This window comes from Protopterus annectens, chromosome 3.part0 (assembly GCF_019279795.1).
Source record: "Protopterus annectens isolate FY-2018-M chromosome 3.part0, PAN1.0, whole genome shotgun sequence".
Classification (NCBI taxonomy): domain Eukaryota; kingdom Metazoa; phylum Chordata; order Ceratodontiformes; family Protopteridae; genus Protopterus; species Protopterus annectens.
In genome coordinates this window covers 119,295,760-119,317,745 of record NC_056731.1, presented here as the reverse complement: position 1 = coordinate 119,317,745, position 21,986 = coordinate 119,295,760, and the positions used below count along the sequence as shown (strand labels likewise).

General features: G+C 37.4%; 1 protein-coding gene across 1 annotated transcript in view; it reads right to left on the bottom strand.

Moving 5' to 3' along the window:
* LOC122796777 (macrophage mannose receptor 1-like) overlaps positions 1-21,986 on the bottom strand; it is a 1,798,323-nt gene that overhangs the window by 99,698 nt on the left and 1,676,639 nt on the right. Inside the window, exon 31 of the mRNA XM_044065505.1 lies at positions 20,427-20,471. Coding sequence (XP_043921440.1) covers positions 20,427-20,471 — 45 coding nt within the window. The remainder of the gene's footprint in view (positions 1-20,426; positions 20,472-21,986) is intronic.

Below are 21,986 nucleotides of genomic sequence, written 5' to 3'. Positions count from 1 at the left end.
AGACCCATATCCATGCCATCTTCTTGCTCCTAGGGGTCACATATATTGAGTAAAATTGAGTTACATTGGCTAGGCTTGTAAGAGCCCTTAATCGGTTAGCCTAGTAATCTCCTATGTACCTACAAACCCATAAGAAGGCTCATAAAGAACTAAAAATTATCACTGAAAAGGACAAAGCCAAACACAAACTTTTTTTTAAAAAAAAAAAGCATCAGGAACCAAATCTAATTACAAATTGTTCTTTAACTATGTCAAGAATCTAAGCATTAACTCCCAAATATGATCTGAGGTAATCCACAACAATGCCCACCCTAATCCAAAGGTGACTGCCAACATACTACCAAATAAATTCAGTGCTAATTTTATGTCATGTACAGTCGCAATAGTTCAAGAAATCCCAGAGTCCCAATTCTGTCCAAGGATTGCAATGAATTATGTCATAGCCACCCTCCCCATATCCAAAAATACCACATCCGTGGGCCTCAATAATACTCCTGGATGGTAATCACTAGTGCCGAATATGCCCTATCAGTGGCTCTCCTAAACCTTTACAACCTAAGCCTCTTTACTGGGTATGTCACTGGAGTGTGACAGAATGACCACTAATAATGTATTTGTTCAAAGGCAGCCCTATCTCCGACCACAGTAACTGAGATCCATTAGACTCTCTAGTCTAATTTGCAAATTTGTGGAATGCATGATATCAGACTTTATAAATTTAGATTGTTCCCTCTGTCTGGAAAAAGTCATACATTATGCCCTTGCACAAATTAGGAAATTCAACAGACATCACTAACTTTAGACCTGTAGCAATCTTATCGCTATCTCCAAAATATGTGAAAAATGTATTTAAAAACAATTGCTAACTACCTCCTGCAGGAAGAACCCTGTCCCTTACATAACATGGCTTCTGTCCTTCCCATAGTATTAACAATGCACGTCTAACATATACAGGTACTGTCAATAAAGCTAGAGATGAAGTCAAACTAGTCTATTTCTTACTTCTAGACTTGCCTGAAGCCTCCATAGGTTCATAGGTGTGTACTAGGCTAATGGCTCAGGTGCCTATATAAGCCTAGCCCAAGCAGATTCCTTGGAATCATGCCGCCCAAAGTTACTTCCCAGTGCCCCTGTCAAGCAAGGCCACTGAAGTGATCCCGGGATGAACTTCCTATTGCCCATTCACTTGTCAAGATTTCTCTTAAAGAGGGCCAGTGAAGTGCTCTGCTTGACGTGAATGAGAAGTTTGTTCCAGAGTATGAGAAGTCTCTGGGTTAGGAACTTGTCCCTCCATCATGTTCTGTTTATTATGGTAATGAGGTTTAGGTCCCTGGAGCATGTGGCATAGAGGGATTGGGATTTCTTTAGGTGTAGCATATCTAGCAGCTCTGGGACAGACATGGCTTTGTAGGTCAAGCAGAGATCGCCTCTAATTAAGTGATAAGAGACAGAGTATAGCTGCAGTTTTTTGAGTCTGTCTGTATAAGACATGTGTCTAAGACCTAAGATCCTCTTAGTGAGGTATTTTTGTGGCCTTTCCAGTTGTTGTAGGTGTCTAGTGAGGTATATACCAAATGAGGCATTGTATTCTATAATATGTCTAATGAGGGATGAATAGAGAGGGATTATGACTTCTTTCTTCCTGGATAAGAAACCTTTTGTAATGAGATGTGTCACATAGAAGGACTTTCTGACTACAGTGGCAATGTGGGTATCAAAGGAGAGATTGATGTCAACCTGTGTCCCCAGGTCTCTTAACAGACCTTCAATGTTTAGTGGACTACCGCCTATGTGGTAGTTCATGGGCACTGAATTTTTCCCAAAGGGAATGACAATGCACTTTTTGGCATTGAGCTTAAGGACATCATTCTGGCACCAGTCATTGGTGTCAGTGAGGCCTTTCTGTAGAATGTCTACATCAGTTGGAGAATCAACAATGGCTCCCAGTTTGCAATCATCTTCGAACTTGGTCAGCCAGAGTTCCTTTGTGTTGGCTTGAACTTCAGAGAAGTAGATGCCAAACAAGAGAGGACCCAGGACCTGTGGGACACCACTTGTAACTGGTCGGTAGTCAAATTTGGAGTTTGCTGTTTTCACAATGTGGGTTCTATCAGTGAGCCATTTGGCAAACCTTCTTATGACATACGGGTTTATGCCTAGTTTAGTGAGTCTATCTATGATTCCTGAGTGGGGGATCATGTTGAAGGCCTTGGCAAGATCTAGGTAGGCTGTGTGAACTACCTTTCCCTCATCCACAGCTCTGGTGACAGACTCAACGAAGTCTATCAGGTTGAGCAGGCATGATCTACTTTTCACAAACCCAAGCTGCATGGGGTCCAGAGTTTGGAGATTCCCTATGTCCTTATTTATAAGGTCCATGATGATGCACTCCATAGTCTTACATATCAGACTCATCACGCTAATGGGGCGGTAGTTCCCAGGGTCATTTGTGGAGTGGGATGACCATAGCAGTGTGCCATTCAGTAGGAACAAAGCATGAAACAAGGCTGTGATTGAACAGGATACTCAGATGTGGTGCCAGTCCACTTTGTAATTCATGTAGAACACAGCCAGGGATATTATCAGGTCCCATGGAAGCTGTATCCTTGGCTTTGGACAGTGCATTTTTTACATGTGTAGCTGTGATGATAGGGACTTGGCATTCCTCAGGTATTGTTATAGGCCTATTAGGGGGTGAAAAGGGGGTAAAGTTCGCACTGAACCTGTCGGCCAATATGTTTGCAATATCAGTTGTTTCTGTATATGTACTGCCATTGTGCTGCAACTCAGAGCAGATCTGAGTATTGCCATGTAGATTATTGACATAACTATAGAATGCCTTGTGGTTATCTTTAGAATCTGCAGAAATTTTGTTTTCATAGCTAGCTTTAGAGGATTTGATGATGGATCTCTTTTTTTTTTGCTGAGGCTGACAAGGGAGTTTTTCCACTCTTGGGACTTCACCCTTTTCTGAAAAGTTTTTTTTCCTTCTGTTGTAGAGTTTGTTTATGGTGGGGGACCACCAGATTGGCTTCCTTTTTGTGGAGGAGAGTGTCTTGGTTCTGTTTGATATGGCCTGTTCCATGTACTTGTGTATGTGCTCATACAGTGCTTTTTGGTATGATTCAGTCATTCACCTATTTTCTATTTGCATGGGTGTTGTGAAGTTAGCCACCTCTGTTTTTAGAAGTCCAAAATTGGCTTTGGAGAAGTTTTTTTTACAGTGGTTTCCCTTGGGGGGGGTGAGAGTGGGATGTGGATATCCATAGTGATTAGATTGTGGTCAGATCTGACCAGGGAGGAGTTGATTACTGATGTGGAGCAACAGTCACCCATCTTAGTAATGACCAGGTCAAGGATGTTTCTACCCCTGGTGGGGGTAAGAATGAGTTGGTCCAGGGCATTGGAATTAATGAATTCCAGAAAACATTGAGCAAGTGTGTTGGTATATGAGTAATTTTCCCAGTTAATGGAGGGGTAGTTAATGTCTCCCAGTAAAAGGGTATTGGGTTGTACCCTAATATTTTCCAGTGTGTTTAGGAATGTGGATTGGGAGTCTTGGGACATAGTGGGGGATCTATAGCAGGCTACAGCCTGGATTGCAGTTTTACCCAGTGTTAGTTGTATCTGAAGTATCTCTGATGTGTTATGTTGGGATACTTGTCTGGAAGTGTGCATATCCTTTATAAATATGGAGACACCACCACCTTTAGTGCTTCTGTCCAGGTTTAGGGGCCGAAAGGTGTGGTATAAATTATAGCCTGGTAGTGCTGGGGTGCTCTCCGGAGCCTTGAACCAGGTCTTGGTCACTGCACAGATGTCGATGTTCTCCATTTTAAGGAGTGCTTTGAGCGAGTGCATTTTGAGATTTAGACTTCTAGCATTGAGTAGCATTACCCTCAAATTTTGTTTGCTTGAAGCTGTTATGGTGGTAATTTTGTCTTCAGGATATTGCCTAAAAAAGGCACTATAGGGGTGGCAATAGCCTTGGTCATTATCCGGAATCCCTGGGGTGACAGGTGCAGGCCATCTCTGGTGAAGCATCGAGGTCTGGTGATCATGTCATCCAAGGCAGACAGATACTGGATCCCCTTAGAATGACACCAGAAACTTAGCCAATTGTTGAAGTCAGTCATTTTCTACTTGTACTGTGGTATCATTCTGGATGATGGTAGGATGCTACTCAGAGCTAGGGTCATACCTGCCTGGGCTACAAGATCCGAGAGCTCCTCTGTCTCTTTTCTTGTAGTCCAGTGAGGTACATCTCAGGTCATTCACACCAACATGGATAATGACAGAGTCATATTTGTACCTGCTGTGGAGTGACCTAAGTGCGTGCATTATGTCATGGATTCTGGCACCTGACAGGCAGCTGACTGTAACTTTCTCCTTATTTAACCTAGTGAGTGGGACATCAGTGTGCCTTACCATCGAGTCATCTATGACTAGTGTATTGGGTAAGTTGTTTTGCCTTATGGGCTTTGGTTGAGTGGCACACTGTTTATGTGAGCTATGTGTCTCATGGTTTGTGCTGGGATGTGGTAGTTGTTTGTGTTTCTGCCTCATGTCTCTGTTGTTTTGGCAGATTTTTATTGAGAGCCTCCGCAAAAGTAGGTGTGTTTTTTGTGGTACTATGTGAGGGTTGTGGTGGTGTATGTTCTGGAGGGCTATGTGTTGAATGTGGTGTGGTGCAGGTGTTAACCTTCTCCTCTTGACTGGCTAATCCAGTCTTGGCTGGAGAGTGATTGGCTTCCAATTTGGCTATATATGTGCATCTCTCACAAGTCACAGTGTTGCGAGGTAAGAGGAGAGGGTTGTCTGTGTACATGAGGCATTTGCTACATTGCCTCAGGATGCCCAAGTTCACCAGGTTGACAGGAGAAAGCACAGGGAACTGACCTTTAGACATGCCTGGATATGAGCTCAATATATTAAGTACTGAGGCCTTTTACAGGAAGAATGTCACTCAAAGTCTGTACAGAGCACTGTCAAACACATGAGGGGAAATAATACGTAGACCCTGAAAATTTAAAGATGAAGTATTTAGGCAGATATTCTAAAGTAAGAAAGAAATCAAGCAGTACTTACTGAAAATAAAGAATTAGCCTGTCAAGAATGATAAGAAAAGGGGAGTTGCATGAATGGCTACTGCCCGGCTACTACTAATGCTGGTCTCAGCACAGCTTCACCCTGTTGAGAAACAATACTCCTTTGCTTCTTCTCTCACTAGAAGCAACTATGACACTAGTCATAGGTGACTCAATAGTAAGGCACACTGATGTCCCAGTTTGTCATGGCAAACTTATACTTCAAATGTCTTCATTAGGTCTCTCTCAACCCACCCTTCTAGGATTCAAAAGATATCCTATACAATAGGTATCGGACAGTAAAAGGCAGTCCCCCCTCTCTCCTTACCTGCCAGTTACCACCGGTGTACCACAAGGCTATTTCCTTGGTCTCCTCCACTTTAACATTCTCACCAACACCCTCCATGCATCTACTCAAGAGGCCTCTGCAATACAGTATGCAAATGACTCCACACTCATTTGCACATTTGACAATGTGCTACATCTCAAACAAAATTACTCATGAATCTTTAACAGCAACTGAAACATGGCTCTGTAACTCATAACTCATGTTCAGCCCAAAATAAACCTTTTTTTACTACTTTTTTCCAAAATCTGTCTTCCACGAAAAAACAAAATTTAAAGTCTTCTCTCTTAATAATACAGCCATTAAAGTCACTTCTCATAGCAAATTATTAGGGATGACAGTGGATGATAATCTTAAATTTGACCTGCATAAACAAAAGTGCATAAGAAAAACTCATAAAAAAGTAGGAATGCTTTATAGAGCCAAAAACCTTCTCACTGACCGACTAAAGCTACACTTGCCACAAATTATCTCCTCCGCATACTTCTATATGTTGCTTCTATCCTTACTAACCTTTAGGCTTCACAAAAATCAAATCTTCAACAATATGAAAACAAACCTGCTAAATTTGCAGCAAATACCCCTTTCAGAAACCACCACTTTATAGCATTAAAAGCAAATGGTACTCCACCTTCTCTCCATACAACCCAGTCACCATTGCTGTATCATGAATGTCCCTCCTTGGTCCCCTCCTCTTTAACATTCTCACAAACACCCTCCACACATCCACACAACTGGCCTCCTTAGATAACTCCACCCTCATTTGTACATCTGACATTGTGGCACATCTCAAAAAAAAATTACTCATGAAGCTTTAAAAGCAACTGAGACATGGCTTTGTAACTCTTAACTCATGCTCACCCCTAAAATAAACCAAACTACTATTTTACTCCCCAAAGCTCTCTCCCATGAAAAAAACAAAATTTAAAGTCCACTCTCAGTAATACAGCTTTTGAAGTCACTTCTCATAACAAATTATTAGGGATGATAGCTAGAAGTCACTTCTCATAACAAATTATTAGGGATGATAGCAGATGATACTCTTATATTTGACTTACATATACAAATTGTATAAGAAAAAAATCATCAAAACTAGGGATGCTTTGCAGAGCCAAAAATGTTCTCATTGACACAACTAAAGCTACACTTGCCACTACTTATCTCCGTCCCACAATTCTTTATGGTGCTTCCAACCTTACTAGCCTTCAGGCATCACAAAAATCAAAACTTGAGCAATGCTATAACAAAGCTGCTAATTTTGCAGCAAATACCCCTTTCAGAACCCATGACTGTATAGCACTAAAACACTTAATTAGTAGAATAACCAAATCAACTAACATATACACAGCTTCTTACCACCTGTAAACCTATCTAGAATCCATCTGCTTGTCCAGCACTAAATAACATTCTACACAACTATGTTCCTAGTTGTTCATTATGATCCAATGACCAAAAACTCCTGGCTGTCCATAAACGTATCAGATTTGCTGGGCATTGTCTGTACTCTTACCATGTTGCTAAGGTCTGGAACGCCTTATCTTTCTCCTTCAGGTCAATATCTCTAACTGTGGACAATTATCTATAAATATCTCACATCTCCTTACTCTCCCTTCGTCACTCACTTCCTTACTTGTAGCAATTTCTCTTACCTGGCTTTCTCTGTAAATATACCATATGCCTGTTTTTTCTCCCACTTTGTACTGCAGTTTCTCTTTGTATTATACTAACTTACCTTGAATTTCTGTATAAAATGGCAAAAAAATCTCTAACTAATAAATCATTATGATATAATTGTATCTACTCTTAACAATGTTTTCATTTTATGTCTAATTTGGTATAATTATTTAAACTGTATTTCTTTTTTGTATTCTTTTAAAATACTATAAAACTATTATTCTTAAAATGTTCTGTAATACTTAGGAGCTTTTCTTCCTGGGCATCTGTTGAAAATGGGTTCCTACCCAGTCAGACTTTCCCGGTAATCAAATGTCAATAAATACATAGATATTGAAAACCTTACCGCTCTGGAACTTTTCAATTTGGTTTCATCAAGTGTAGATCCTTCCTACTCAACCTACTAAACTTCTTCAGACTTCCATTGACCACCATGTCATAATTGTAGTAAGATAATCCTTCTGAGTAGCATAAATAATAACAATATACATCTCATCTAGATCTAAAGAATTTCCCTATGGTCATCCTTTTCCATATCAGTTACTGAGTAAAATGTCCCATTTGGCATGTATTTGTCTAAGCTCAAAACACCCCAGAGGTTCCTAACTAAGAAGGTAGCTGGTCTGAGGATCCATAACTATGAAAATAGACTTGACTCTCTATCCCTATAGTATGTGTCTTACAGAGTCCTCCATGTTAACTTATGTTTAGCATTTATGGCCATGAAAGACCACCCTGCTTTCCCTAATGTCAATCACCAACAAATAAACAGGAAAGCCTGGCTTAATAGATTAATCCCCCTGTATATACCATACTTCAGCTCTAGAATAAACCACTTATTAATATTAAATGGACTGAATCATTCACCACCTTTAAGGAGAACCTTGATAACTGGATGGGTAGCTGCAAATTCTCCCTGGGCCTATTCTGCGTCAACTTCCTGTGGGGCAGGAGGTGCAGTAGGAGTGTGGGTGCTGACAATACATTAATGGTATTTAGAATGATCCTGTGGAAGTTGCATTCCTGTTTGCCTTGCCTGCCTCAAGTTCTCCACACCCATAATAAGCATCTTCTTCTGGCTGCACTACCCAAATAATTTTTCATAGAATATTATCATAAATAATTAAATTCTTTGTAAATGTTTTGAGAGTACACCGTAATTGCAAATTAGCTCTGCCCAGGAACAATTTAGTCAGATATTACACAGTATGCTTACTGTTTTAAGCATAACTGCCATGACACATCCCACACCAAGAGACTATCCTCATATGTAACCCATTAGAAGGCTCTAAGCTAAACCACAAAGCTTCCTTTACAGTTATATTCATCAAACATTACTGCCCACTTTACAAGAGTCAAACCAGAGTTGTTAAATACATAGAATTCTTTATTTTTTAAAATAGCATATTTTTACTTTTCTCTGTAAGTTTATTATAACTTCATGTAGTGCCATTTTGTCTAACCTTTTAAAACAGTACAGGCTATTATAAAGCATTATACAGTAAAGATCATTACTATTCAAAAATGTGCATGCTAGTTGGACAGTCCAATCAGTGAGACTATTATAAATCCAGCATATACGAAGTGAAAAAAAGTCCGGCCACTAATGTATTATTCAATGGTTAGATTTTCTATTGGAGTATGCTCCATAAAGCTACCTGTGCACACTTTTTCTCCAGCTACTGATGCCACTGCTGCATTTCATCTTCAAACTATGTAGGTCTAAGAAGATAACTTTTAATAGGGGCTGTATGAAGGGGGCAATAATCAAGGTGGATGTCCTTACTTCTGCACTCTGTCTTTCTCTGCCTGCTTTGCAGAGACTTTTTCTGAAGAGACAAAGTTGAAAAGAGAAGAGGATGACAACAAAGAAGTGCAGGAAACAAAAGCAACATATTTCCACCACAATTATCTGTTCATTTCTGCATATCTGTCTTAGTATGGAACATATCATGTTAGCATGGTGATTAAAGTTCTTTTGTTTTGCTAAGGAGTCATTTGCTTTTGAAAACAGTGATTTTCAATTAAAAAGGGTGAAAAAAGAAAGAAAAACAGAGAGGCAACTGGAGATAACCTCTTCTCTGTTTCCAGTTGTATAGCTAGGAAGGAGCAGCTGCCAAAAAAAAAAAAAAAAACTGCACAAAGTGTAGGGGGCATGATTAGCTGATCCAGATCTCTCTTTAATGCAATAATGGCTTTTAAAAGTCGCTATTACATTTGCGGTCAAACCGGAAAACTGCAGCTCTCCGTGGATGGTCTAACCTGTAGCTACAGCTTAAAAGTACGAAAGAAAAAAAATCTATTTTTTTTATTTTTTATTTTTTTTAAACTAAAACCTGAGTGCTGGAAGAGTACAAACTATAGACTTTTGTAGCAAGTAGTTTGCTACAGTTCAAAAAGAAGACTGTTTTTTTAACTAAAGCATGAGTGCTGTAGCACTCTGTGTAGGCAGGGTATAAACTATAGCAACTGTTTGCTACATTTGTAGCAAACAGTTGGCTACAGTCTAAAAGAAGAAATGATTAAAACAATGTGTGAAAGGAGGATCGGGGGCAAAACAAAAGAAACTGGACCAGAATATTCAATGGCCTAAACAGAATAAGGGTACTATATATACATACATATATTTTGATATAATACATTCATGGATATTATATATCATACAATTTGATACAATACAAATATGGATATAGATTAATTCATTCATTTTTATTTTTATTTTTATTTTTTTAGTCATATGATTCTTTATATGATGTTAAAGCTTTTTTTAAAAGACATACATATACGTTTTCATGTTTATTAACATTTTTATATTTAATTTTATATTTATTACTAATATAGATAACATGATTAATGTAATACGTTTAACAATGGTTTAATTGAATAATTAGGTGGACCTGTGTATTTAAGTGATTGAGCAATTAGATTATTCATTCTGATGAAGTTCGTCTTGGTGGACGAAACCCGGGTAAACTGCTGAACCGTTGACTGTGTATTTTTTCGTGTCTGTTTTAAAGAATAAATATCCATTATAGCTGTGGAACTTTGATACTTTCCTTCAGCGTGGATTTATTGGTGAATGAGATAACTGTGGAATTATTGGTGAACGAGAGTACTGTGAACTAGCTGTGGCAAACCCCGACCGCGGGAACATCCTGGTCGTCTTTTACTAGTTTGTGTTTTACCTTGGTTCAGTGTTTTAATGGAAGACGAGGTGGTTCCGGTGGACACCGGTGTATTGCTCCAGCAGATCAGTGCACAACTGAGAGAGCATTCAGCTCTCATTCAAAAACTATTAAGTAAAGACAGCCATGATAACTTTGAAACAGTGGATGATTCTCTTGGACTGCCTCTCACACAGGTTACACCCAAATCCCCGACAGCAAAAACGCAAGGTAAGCGTATTAATGGGGAAACTACTCATGTCACAAACATTCTAAATCACAAAACTTGGCGAGAAAATCACTTTTTATTTAACACAACAAATAATACGTCCAACTCTCAACCAGTGAAACAAAGTAATGTAATGCACGAAATGTTGAAAACTTTTGAAGTGAAGTTATTTAAATACAAGCGGGTGCAATTAGAGAATAGCTATTTAAACAAAAATATAGAACTGCATATGGTTCATAGGTTCATAGGTTCATAGGTTCATACTAGGCTATCTGCCCGAGGGCATTTACAAGCCTAGCCCATAGTTTTGTGGCTTACGCCACCCCTTTAGTATGGGGAACTATACCCATTATTTTGCTGTGCCTCTGTTGAGCAGTGACACTGAGGTAATCCCTGGGGTATATCTGCAATCTCCCATCCATTGGTCAAGATTTCTCTTAAACAAGGCCAGCGAGGTGCTCTGCCTCACATATACCGGGATTTTATTCCACAGCATAGGGAGTCTTTGGGTGATGAATCTATCCCTCCAGCACGTTCTATTAATAGCCGTGTCGAGGTTTAAGTCTCCCGCCCTTGTGGCTCTGACGGATCTAGATTTTTTGAGGTGAAGCATATTCATCAAATCTGGGTTTGACATGGCCTTGTATGTTAGGCAAAGGTCACCTCTGAGCAAGCGGTGGCGACTGAATAGAGCTGGAGTTCTTTCATTCGGGCAGCATAGGACAGATGTTTGAGACCCTTTATCCTTTTGGTGAGGAACTTTGTGGCCTCTCCAGCTGCTGCAAGTGTCGGGTCAGATACATTCCGAATGGGGCATTGTACTCAATCATTGGTCTGATGAGTGATGAGTATAGGGAGACTATGACCTCCCTTGATCTAGATGAGAATCCCTTCATGATAAGGTGGGCAATGTAGAAGGTCTTCCTAACTACTTTAGCTACATGGGTGTCGAATGACAGACTACTATCAACCTGGGTCCCCAGGTCCCTGATAACTTCTTCTGTACTCAGTGGATTGCCACCTGTTTGGTAGCTAGGGGTAACCTTGTTTTTCCCGAAGGGTATGACTATGCATTTTTGGCATTTAACTTTAGGCCATGGCTCTGGCACCAGTTATCCGTTTCTGTGAGACCCTTCTGAAGGATATCTGTGTCAGATGTGTTTTCTACTATGGCCCAGTTTGCAGTCATCTGCAAACTTTGTCAGCCATAACCCTCCTGTGTTTGCTTGTACTTGGAAAAGTAGATGCCAAACAAGAGTGGGCCCAGGACTGAGCCCTGTGGTACACCACTTGTGACAGGCTTTGAGTCTGACATGGCGCCAGCAACTCTGACCCTGTGGGTTCTGTCACTCAGCCAGTTTGCAACCCATCTTGTGATGTATGGGTTAACATTTAAGCTGATGAGTTTTTCAATGATACCCGAGTGGGGTATTGTATCAAAGGCCTTCGCCAGATCGAGGTAGGCTGTATGGACTGCCTTTCCTCATCAATGGCTTTGGTGACTGTTTCAAAAGTCAACCAAGTTTAGAAGGCATGATCTGCCTTTGACAAAGCCAAACTGGGATGGATCCAAAGTCTGCAAATTCCCTATGTCTTTATTTATGAGGTCCATTATTATCCTCTCCATGGCTTTGCAGATAAGGCTTGTCAAGCTAATGGGCCGGTAATTTCCAGGGTCGGTGGAGGCACCGCCTTTGTGAAGTGGGACCACAGTTGCAGTGCGCCACTCCCTGGGTACGTATCCAGAGGTAAGACTATGATTAAACAGCTGTCCTAGCTGTGGGTTTAATTCCTCGTTGAGTTCGTGGAGCACACAGCCGGGGACACCATCAGGTCCCATGGATGCTGTGTTTTTTGCTTTGGAGAGAGCAGTTCTCACTTGGGCGTTGGAGATGTTTGGGGGGCTGCAATCGCTTGGTATAGATATCTCTCCTTTTGGGGGGGAGGGGGGGGGGAAGTTTGCACTGAACCTGTCAGCCAGTATGTTGGCAATGTCTGTAGGATCAGTAATCTTCACATCATTTTGAACTAGTTCTGAGCATATCTGGGAGTTTCCTCCCAGGTTTCTAACATAGCTAAAGAAGGCCTTATGATTGTCTTTTGAGTCTTTAGCTATTTTTCTCTCAAAATTTGCTTTGGATGATTTTATGAGAGCTCTTAGTTTTTTACTTATAGTGATCAAGGGTGTCTTACCTTTTAAGGATTTTGCTCTATCTTGTAGTAGCTTCCTCAGGAATCAAATGTTAGTGATGAATTTAGTGGACATGATTTATTTCCTATCTATGACAATCATTTTGAAACCAATCTTAATAACTTTGATAATCTTGTACCAACGGAATGTTCCCAAAGGATTACGCCTTTGGAGATACCCAAACGGCTGTGAAAATAACGAATGTATGCTTGATGAATTACACGAACTGTTCAATAACACCGGAATACAAATGATGGAAATAATGATCAAATATAACAATATGAGAATGGACAGTATGCTTAATGAACTGGACATTCTCAATCAGAACATCAGTCAAGACCTTTCTTTTGATAGTCATTACACGAACTATACCAATATCATCCAAGATGTTGATTCCAGTTGCGACATTTTATACAACAAAAAATACAATAAAATTACAAGGGACATTAAAAGATATGAATTGGGTGAAATTTATCCCAAATCGAAACGTAACCATCGTGACCATGGTAACAATAACAACGTGGAACGAACACGACAGAGAGAGGAAGTATATGACATCACTTCCGATAATGAAGGTTCCCAACATAATGGTCCTAATGAACACAATGGTAACTACGCAGATGAAGGAGTCAGGCGTTCGGAAAGGCTCCTTAATCGAGGAACAAGGCATGTAGACGATGGATATAGGAATATGGGGGCCAGACCAAAAAGAGATTTTTTATCCGCGAACAATGCGAAAGCTGGGTGGAAGAGTCGCAAGTGAAGAATCCATCTTTGTATCGAACTTTAGATCATGTTCACACATCCATGGACACAATTGATATGATTGACAAACAACCTTCGGGATTATTACAACGACATCAAGTACAAGGTTTGTCCGTACATTGTGATGAACTTAGTGAACTTATTTCGGGTTACACACACGTAACTGGTGTACTCAACCCATATAAACAACAGGAATCAAATGTTAGTGATGAATTTAGTGGACATGATTTATTTCCTATCTATGACAATCATTTTGAAACCAATCTTAATAACTTTGATAATCTTGTACCAACGGAATGTGACATTATGAATGAATATATCACATCAGGCCTGCATTTGCAGGATGATTATGTATGTGATAAACTCATAGAAACAGATAGTGTACATCACAATGAATACAATGTTAACATAAATCATATGCAAGTTAATAATAATATTAATGAACAGAATTATGTTGTATACGAGAATGAACAAGTAAATAATAATAATACTGAAGAAATACTCATTATGAGTTCTAATCAAAGTGAAATGAAACAAAGAATTGACAATATATATCAGGAAGATCAAATTTTATTAAATGTAACTACATATGACTACCCTGATCCAACATATATTCAAGTTAATGAAATGAATGACAAAATGGTAAATATAGTTGAGACAACAATAAGTAATGGCATGAACAACAACAACAGCTATGAATTTAATGAACCCTTGGAAAATAATGAAAGCATTATTCCCATCAATTTTCATATTGATTTGAATGTGGACAATTATTTTGATAAGGTTAATCAATGTATTTAACCAACAATTTTGAACCAATAGACAAAGAATTTTTAAGTAACCCCAATATAATAACAAATAATCATGGAGATTATAAAATTTTTAATTACTCTAAACATGAATTGAATAGTGAACACGCTAACCTTTTTTCACGAGGATTTAACTTTGTACCTTGCCGTAAAGGCAAATTAGTTAGTTCAATTATTGATTTAAAACTTTTTAGTAGAAAGTTAAATTTAAAAATGTTCTATAATGAAAATATCCATGATAGTAGGAGAAATATATGTCATGATTTGACTAAACCTAGTGTTTTCAACCCTTCTATGAATGATAAAATAGCAATATTCGAGAAACGGGTTGAAATGGACATTAGGGAATTCTTTAAACAGTACAAAAAACCTATACATAACAACATGACTGAAAATGAAGAAGAAATATTGAAATACATATTAAACCTTAAGGACATCAGGATAATGAGGCCGGATAAAGGTAGTGGCATTGTTATAACCGATAAAGGGGATTACATTTCATATATGACTACCATGTTATTGAGCAATTCTTATTCGGAAATAAGTTTAAATGAAATTAATATTGCTCATAAAAGAATTGACAATTTATTGGAAGACATGTTAATGCAAGGTGAAATCATGGAAGATGAATAGGAATATATGAAAAACGACTTCCCGGTTATTAGTGGAATATTTGGCATACCTAAGATTCATAAAGGTCTCAATGACTTACAATTTAGACCAATAGTGGATGGAAAGAGAAACAAAACTTGTTTCATTAGTCAATATTTAGACCATCACTTTAAACAAAGTATGACCAAATTTCCATATATAACCAGGGATTCCTGGGATTTCCTTAAAAGGATGAATCAATTTAAGATGAATGATGGATATATATTAGTTACAGTAGATGTATGCAATCTTTTTACATCGATTCCACACGATATAGGATTGATCTGGCTAGAAGAACAACTTTTTGAATCTAAAGTATTCGATCAAACAAAAATTAATACATTGATTGGCCTTATGGACATTGTCCTAAATAATAATTTTTTATATTATGAAGGAAATTATTATAAACAAATTGATGGAGTTGCCATGGGGGCAGCATGTGCCCCCATGTACGCAAATTTAATAATGACATATTGGGAATATAATTATGTTTTCAAAAGTTTATTTCAACAACATATTAAAATATACTCTAGATTTTTGGATGATATTTTTATAGTATGGGACAATGATGAAATGGCATTAAATACCTTTCTTGAGTATATAAATCATAATGTTCGATTTTTGAAATTTACACATCATATAGGTTATGAAAACATTTCATATTTGGATGTGCAGTTAACTTATGATAGGAATAGTGGACAGCTTAAATCAAACATTCATAGAAAATCGACCTTCTCAAACTCTTACCTACACTATGACAGTTGGCACCCTGACCACCAGAAAAAGGGAGTGGTTAAGGGTCAGTTGGTCAGGGCGGCCAGAATGATTAGTGAAGAGGGGGATTTCATTCAAGAATTAGAGTTTATGGAAAATATGTTCCTTAATAGGGGTTATCCTAAAGTTTTATGTGAAACAATCAAACAGGAAGTTAAAAATAAGAGAAATGCAGGAATATATCAGGCTATATTGTGCCATGGTTACAACAATGGAATAAGTAATATGAATAATGAAAATAAAAATCAGATACCCCTTTATATTTCTGTATATGATGATTCTTCTCAAATCATTAAGAATATCATCAAAAGAAACTGGGGATTATTTATAAATGACAATATCATGGCACAAATATTTCAAGGGCCGTTTAAGTTAGTGTATAAAAAAGACACATCTTTCAAAGAATATTTTGAGAATAATATGGAATCACGGAGAAACAAAACCAACAGACCCATAGGCAATTTCAAATGTGGTAGATGTACAACATGTAATTATATCAATGGCACAAAAGAAAAGCTGATGGTTAACTCATATAATATAAAAATCAAAGGGCACTTTGACTGTCACACTTCGAATGTTATATATGTTGCACTTTGTCAACACTGCAAAGCGTTTTATATAGGGAAGACTGGTAGAAAATTTAGGAATAGAATTAAAGAGCACCTACTAGATATCCAGCATATGAAAGCTACGAACGCCCTAGTTAGACATATTCAATTATATACAAACCATAAGTTTAAATTTTGTGTCATTGAACATATACCATATGATGCGCAGGGGAGATATACAAAATATGATTTGGATGTGCAGGAATTAAGATGGCAGATTCTATTGAATGCCCATAATTGGCCTGGGTGAATGAATATTGTACCATCAAACCCATTCTTAGAAAGAATCACATTAAGGGTAGGTCATAATGTAGTATAATATACCCTAATGGCAAACAAATTTATATTTCCCATAATTAAACCAGTATTTAGAGTGGTAGAATATACTTGTTATTCAAATTTATATCATAATATACTAGACTGGGAAATGTATAAGTTTTCATGGAAATTAAAGGTAGTGATATATAGAAGCAGTATAGATCATTTCATACCATATGCATACATATAATATTCAATGGCCTAAACAGAATAAGGGTACTATATATACATACATATATTTTGATATAATACATTCATGGATATTATATATCATACAATTTGATACAATACAAATATGGATATAGATTCATTCATTCATTTTTATTTTTATTTTTATTTTTTTAGTCATATGATTCTTTATATGATGTTAAAGCTTTTTTTAAAAGACATACATATACGTTTTCATGTTTATTAACATTTTTATATTTAATTTTATATTTATTACTAATATAGATAACATGATTAATGTAATACGTTTAACAATGGTTTAATTGAATAATTAGGTGGACCTGTGTATTTAAGTGATTGAGCAATTAGATTATTCATTCTGATGAAGTTCGTCTTGGCGGACGAAACCCGGGTAAACTGCTGAACCATTGACTGTGTATTTTTTTGTGTCTGTTTTAAAGAATAAATATCCATTATAGCTGTGGAACTTTGATACTTTCCTTCAGCGTGGATTTATTGGTGAATGAGATAACTGTGGAATTATTGGTGAACGAGAGTACTGTGAATTAGCTGTGGCAAACCCCGACCGCGGGAACATCCTGGTCGTCTTTTACTAGTTTGTTTTTTACCTTGGTTCAATCTTGGTATTCTCACTGACAGTTTCTTGCCCATTGACCACCATGTCATAATTGTAGTAAGATAATCCTTCTGAGTAGCATAAATAATAACAATATACATCTCATCTAGATCTAAAGAATGTCCCTATGGTCATCCTTTTCCATATCAGTTACTGAGTAAAATGTCCCATTTGGCATGTATTTGTCTAAGCTCAAAACACCCCAGAGGTTCCTAACTAAGAAGGTAGCTGGTCTGAGGATCCATAACTATGAAAATAGACTTGACTCTCTATCCCTATAGTATGTGTCTTACAGAGTCCTCCATGTTAACTTATGTTTAGCATTTATGGCCATGAAAGACCACCCTGCTTTCCCTAATGTCAATCACCAACAAATAAACAGGAAAGCCTGGCTTAATAGATTAATCCCCCTGTATATACCATACTTCAGCTCTAGAATAAACCACTTATTAATATTAAATGGACTGAATCATTCACCACCTTTAAGGAGAACCTTGATAACTGGATGGGTAGCTGCAAATTCTCCCTGGGCCTATTCTGCGTCAACTTCCTGTGGGGCAGGAGGTGCAGTAGGAGTGTGGGTGCTGACAATACATTAATGGTATTTAGAATGATCCTGTGGAAGTTGTATTCCTATTTGCCTTGCCTGCCTCAAGTTCTCCACACCCATAATAAGCATCTTCTTCTGGCTGCACTACCCAAATAATTTTTCATAGAATATTATCATAAATAATTAAATTCTTTGTAAATGTTTTGAGAGTACACCGTAATTGCAAATTAGCTCTGCCCAGGAACAATTTAGTCAGATATTACACAGTATGCTTACTGTTTTAAGCATAACTGCCATGACACATCCCACACCAAGAGACTATCCTCATATGTAACCCATTAGAAGGCACTAAGCTAAACCACAAAGCTTCCTTTACAGTTATATTCATCAAACATTACTGCCCACTTTACAAGAGTCAAACCAGAGTTGTTAAATACATAGAATTCTTTATTTTTTAAAAAATAGCATATATTTTTACTTTTCTCTGTAAGTTTATTATAACTTCATGTAGTACCATTTTGTCTAACCTTTTAAAACAGTACAGGCTATTATAAAGCATTATACAGTAAAGATCATTACTATTCAAAAATGTGCATGCTAGTTGGACAGTCCAATCAGTGAGACTATTATAAATCCAGCATATACGAAGTGAAAAAAAGTCCGGCCACTAATGTATTATTCAATGGTTAGATTTTCTATTGGAGTATGCTCCATAAAGCTACCTGTGCACACTTTTTCTCCAGCTACTGATGCCACTGCTGCATTTCACCTTCAAACTATGCAGGTCTAAGAAGATAACTTTTAATAGGGGCTGTATGAAGGGGGCAATAATCAAGGTGGATGTCCTTACTTCTGCACTCTGTCTTTCTCTGCCTGCTTTGCAGAGACTTTTTCTGAAGAGACAAAGTTGAAAAGAGAAGAGGATGACAACAAAGAAGTGCAGGAAACAAAAGCAACATATTTCCACCACAATTATCTGTTCATTTCTGCATATCTGTCTTAGTATGGAACATATCATGTTAGCATGGTGATTAAAGTTCTTTTGTTTTGCTAAGGAGTCATTTGCTTTTGAAAACAGTGATTTTCAATTAAAAAGGGTGAAAAAAGAAAGAAAAACAGAGAGGCAACTGGAGATAACCTCTTCTCTGTTTCCAGTTGTATAGCTAGGAAGGAGCAGCTGCCAAAAAAAAAAAAAAAAACTGCACAAAGTGTAGGGGGCATGATTAGCTGATCCAGATCTCTCTTTAATGCAATAATGGCTTTTAAAAGTCGCTATTACATTTGCGGTCAAACCTGAAAACTGCAGCTCTCCGTGGATGGTCTAACCTGTAGCTACAGCTTAAAAGTACGAAAGAAAAAAAAAATCTATTTTTTTTATTTTTTATTTTTTTTAAACTAAAACCTGAGTGCTGGAAGAGCACAAACTATAGACTTTTGTAGCAAGTAGTTTGCTACAGTTCAAAAAGAAGACTGTTTTTTTAACTAAAGCATGAGTGCCGTAGCACTCTGTGTAGGCAGGGTATAAACTATAGCAACTGTTTGCTACATTTGTAGCAAACAGTTGGCTACAGTCTAAAAGAAGAAATGATTAAAACAATGTGTGAAAGGAGGATCGGGGGCAAAACAAAAGAAACTGGACCAGAATGGCTGGGGCAGGAGAGATTGGGGACATGTGCATCTAGCCACTTGGTTGGTGTGCCAGTAGAAAGGTTTTTTTTTGTTGTTTAATGGAAGGTGTGTGGATCTGACTGTAATAAGCCGATCACTACAATACAGTAAAGTATTTTTGCTGCTGTTATTGTTTTATTACACTAAAGTGTTTTTTTTCACTTTTTCATGGTACTGGCACAGGGTACTGGCTGAGTCAGCTATGCTTTTGCTTGTTTCCTCTACTACACTGTACTGATGTACTGTGCAAGAGTGCAGATGTAATTCTTTTTATGCATGTGCAGTACATCAATATGGAGGAAGGAAGGGAGCAGAAGAACACTAAATAGCTGTTGCAATGAAGTCGTTTAAGAAAGGTAAGCTATTTCATTCTTGAATAATGTCACTGTATAACAGCAATAATGCATGAATAGATTTGCTCTCATGAATCAAATGACACCAACCATGGATATTTCCTGTGATACCCGCACCATTAGTGGGTTAGTGCTTAACTAGAGATCACTTTCTTCTCCATTTTTCTATAACAATTTTAATCTGAAAACAACAGATGCAGAAATAAAAGTTATTGCATTTGGGTTTATGGAAGTATAAACAAATTACTTTCTGAGGGATTCATGTAATGACAGTACCAGAGATGAGAGAATAAAAGAAGAGCACACTGTAGTAAAAGACATGCAGACATGCATCAATAAGTAAACATTCCCTGCTTTTCACAAGAATATAGAAATATACCAAAACATTTAGAATACTTACTGTAGTTCATAATTTTCATAAAAGTAATACCTACCATCTGTTTTTTCAGTGTTTGCAGGTTTTGAGGTTGGTTCAATAACTGTTAAAAAAGATGCAGTAGTATTAGAAAAACACATGGTAAAGAAGTAAAGCAAAAATGAAATAAATAAATATGATTTGTACAAGCAAACCTTTATGTTAATCTTGACTGAGTAAGTTTGCACAGTATTTAGTTAGCAGTTCAAGACAGAAATGTACAAAAGCTTAGATATACATTCTACATTTAAGGCCTAAGTTCATACTGCTAATTAAATATGTACATGCAATGTGTGTAATGCAATGCCAGCATTAAGAGCCTGGTGAGCTCCACTTTGCAAGCCATAAACCACTTGTTCATGAGGGTGGACATACAAAAAAGTATGCATGCACCTCCCAAAGGCAGCAATTGAGGAACTTGCAAAGCTGCTGCAGGGTGGGAGGGAGTCATAGCATTCTCCATCTCTACGCCAGCCGTGGACGTGGGTCACATGGAGTCCAGGGAAGGCTAAGAGTCTGGTAGATCCAGTACACAAGGAGAGAAGCTGCTGGCAGTTGATGGTATGAGTGCGGGGAAGGGGAAAAGTGCATGTATTACCAGTTTTCAGTTTCACTTAGTTAAATGCCTTTGTGATATTCTGAAATATAGTCACATGTTTCTATATGAAGGCAAATAATCTGAGTAACTTTTGTCCATCAAAAACAGTAACATTAACAAAAGCATTTACATATATTGAGCTGAGAACTAGACTTATTTCTTCTCTGGAGCTCTTTACATATAATCATAAAGATTTAATATAGTTCATGAATACAAATCACTCATAACTATTTAACTGTTGCAAATATACAAAAATATTGCATTTATTGTATTCATTAACACTATTTTTTCAAAAAAAAAAAATCACAATCTTTTTTGCTCTTCATCTATTAGTTTCATACAATATCATCACAAAGAAAATTAAAACTTATCAAAGATGACCAAATTATATCATTAGCATTTAGCCTTATGTAGAGTCAAAACTAATTCCTCTTCATTAGATATAAATGCAATTAGAACCTGTCAGTTTGTTCATTAAGCAGTACTTACATGGTTTTGCTTTAGTGTATTCAGTTTATACATACATCCAGTCAGTGTAGTGAAATCACTACATGTTGACAAAATGTATAACAGAGCATTATATAAATCGGAATTCAAAATGACAGAAGACTGATAGGGTGCCCTCACAGCATTTCTAAGACTTTTCATGCTGGAATATGCCTATCATGACTACAATACTTGCATTGTGCTCCTATAAAGATACTTGGAGATCAGTTCCATATATGACATGTTTGATTACTATAGCTTGTTCCCCACACAGATTGCAGAAAAGGAGGACTGACCACTAAAAATTTCTTTCCTTCTTGTTTATCCCTGAAGGTATCCAAGAAGCATATCTCAGCAGGTGTTGGAGGAAGGGACCAATCCAGTGTGCCAAATGTCTTTTCTATGATTGAAAAAGTTGACCAAAAAAGGGTAAACACACTATCATAATTGAAATGTATAGTGAGAAGCACAAGTGTATAGAGGTCCGCCAGCATC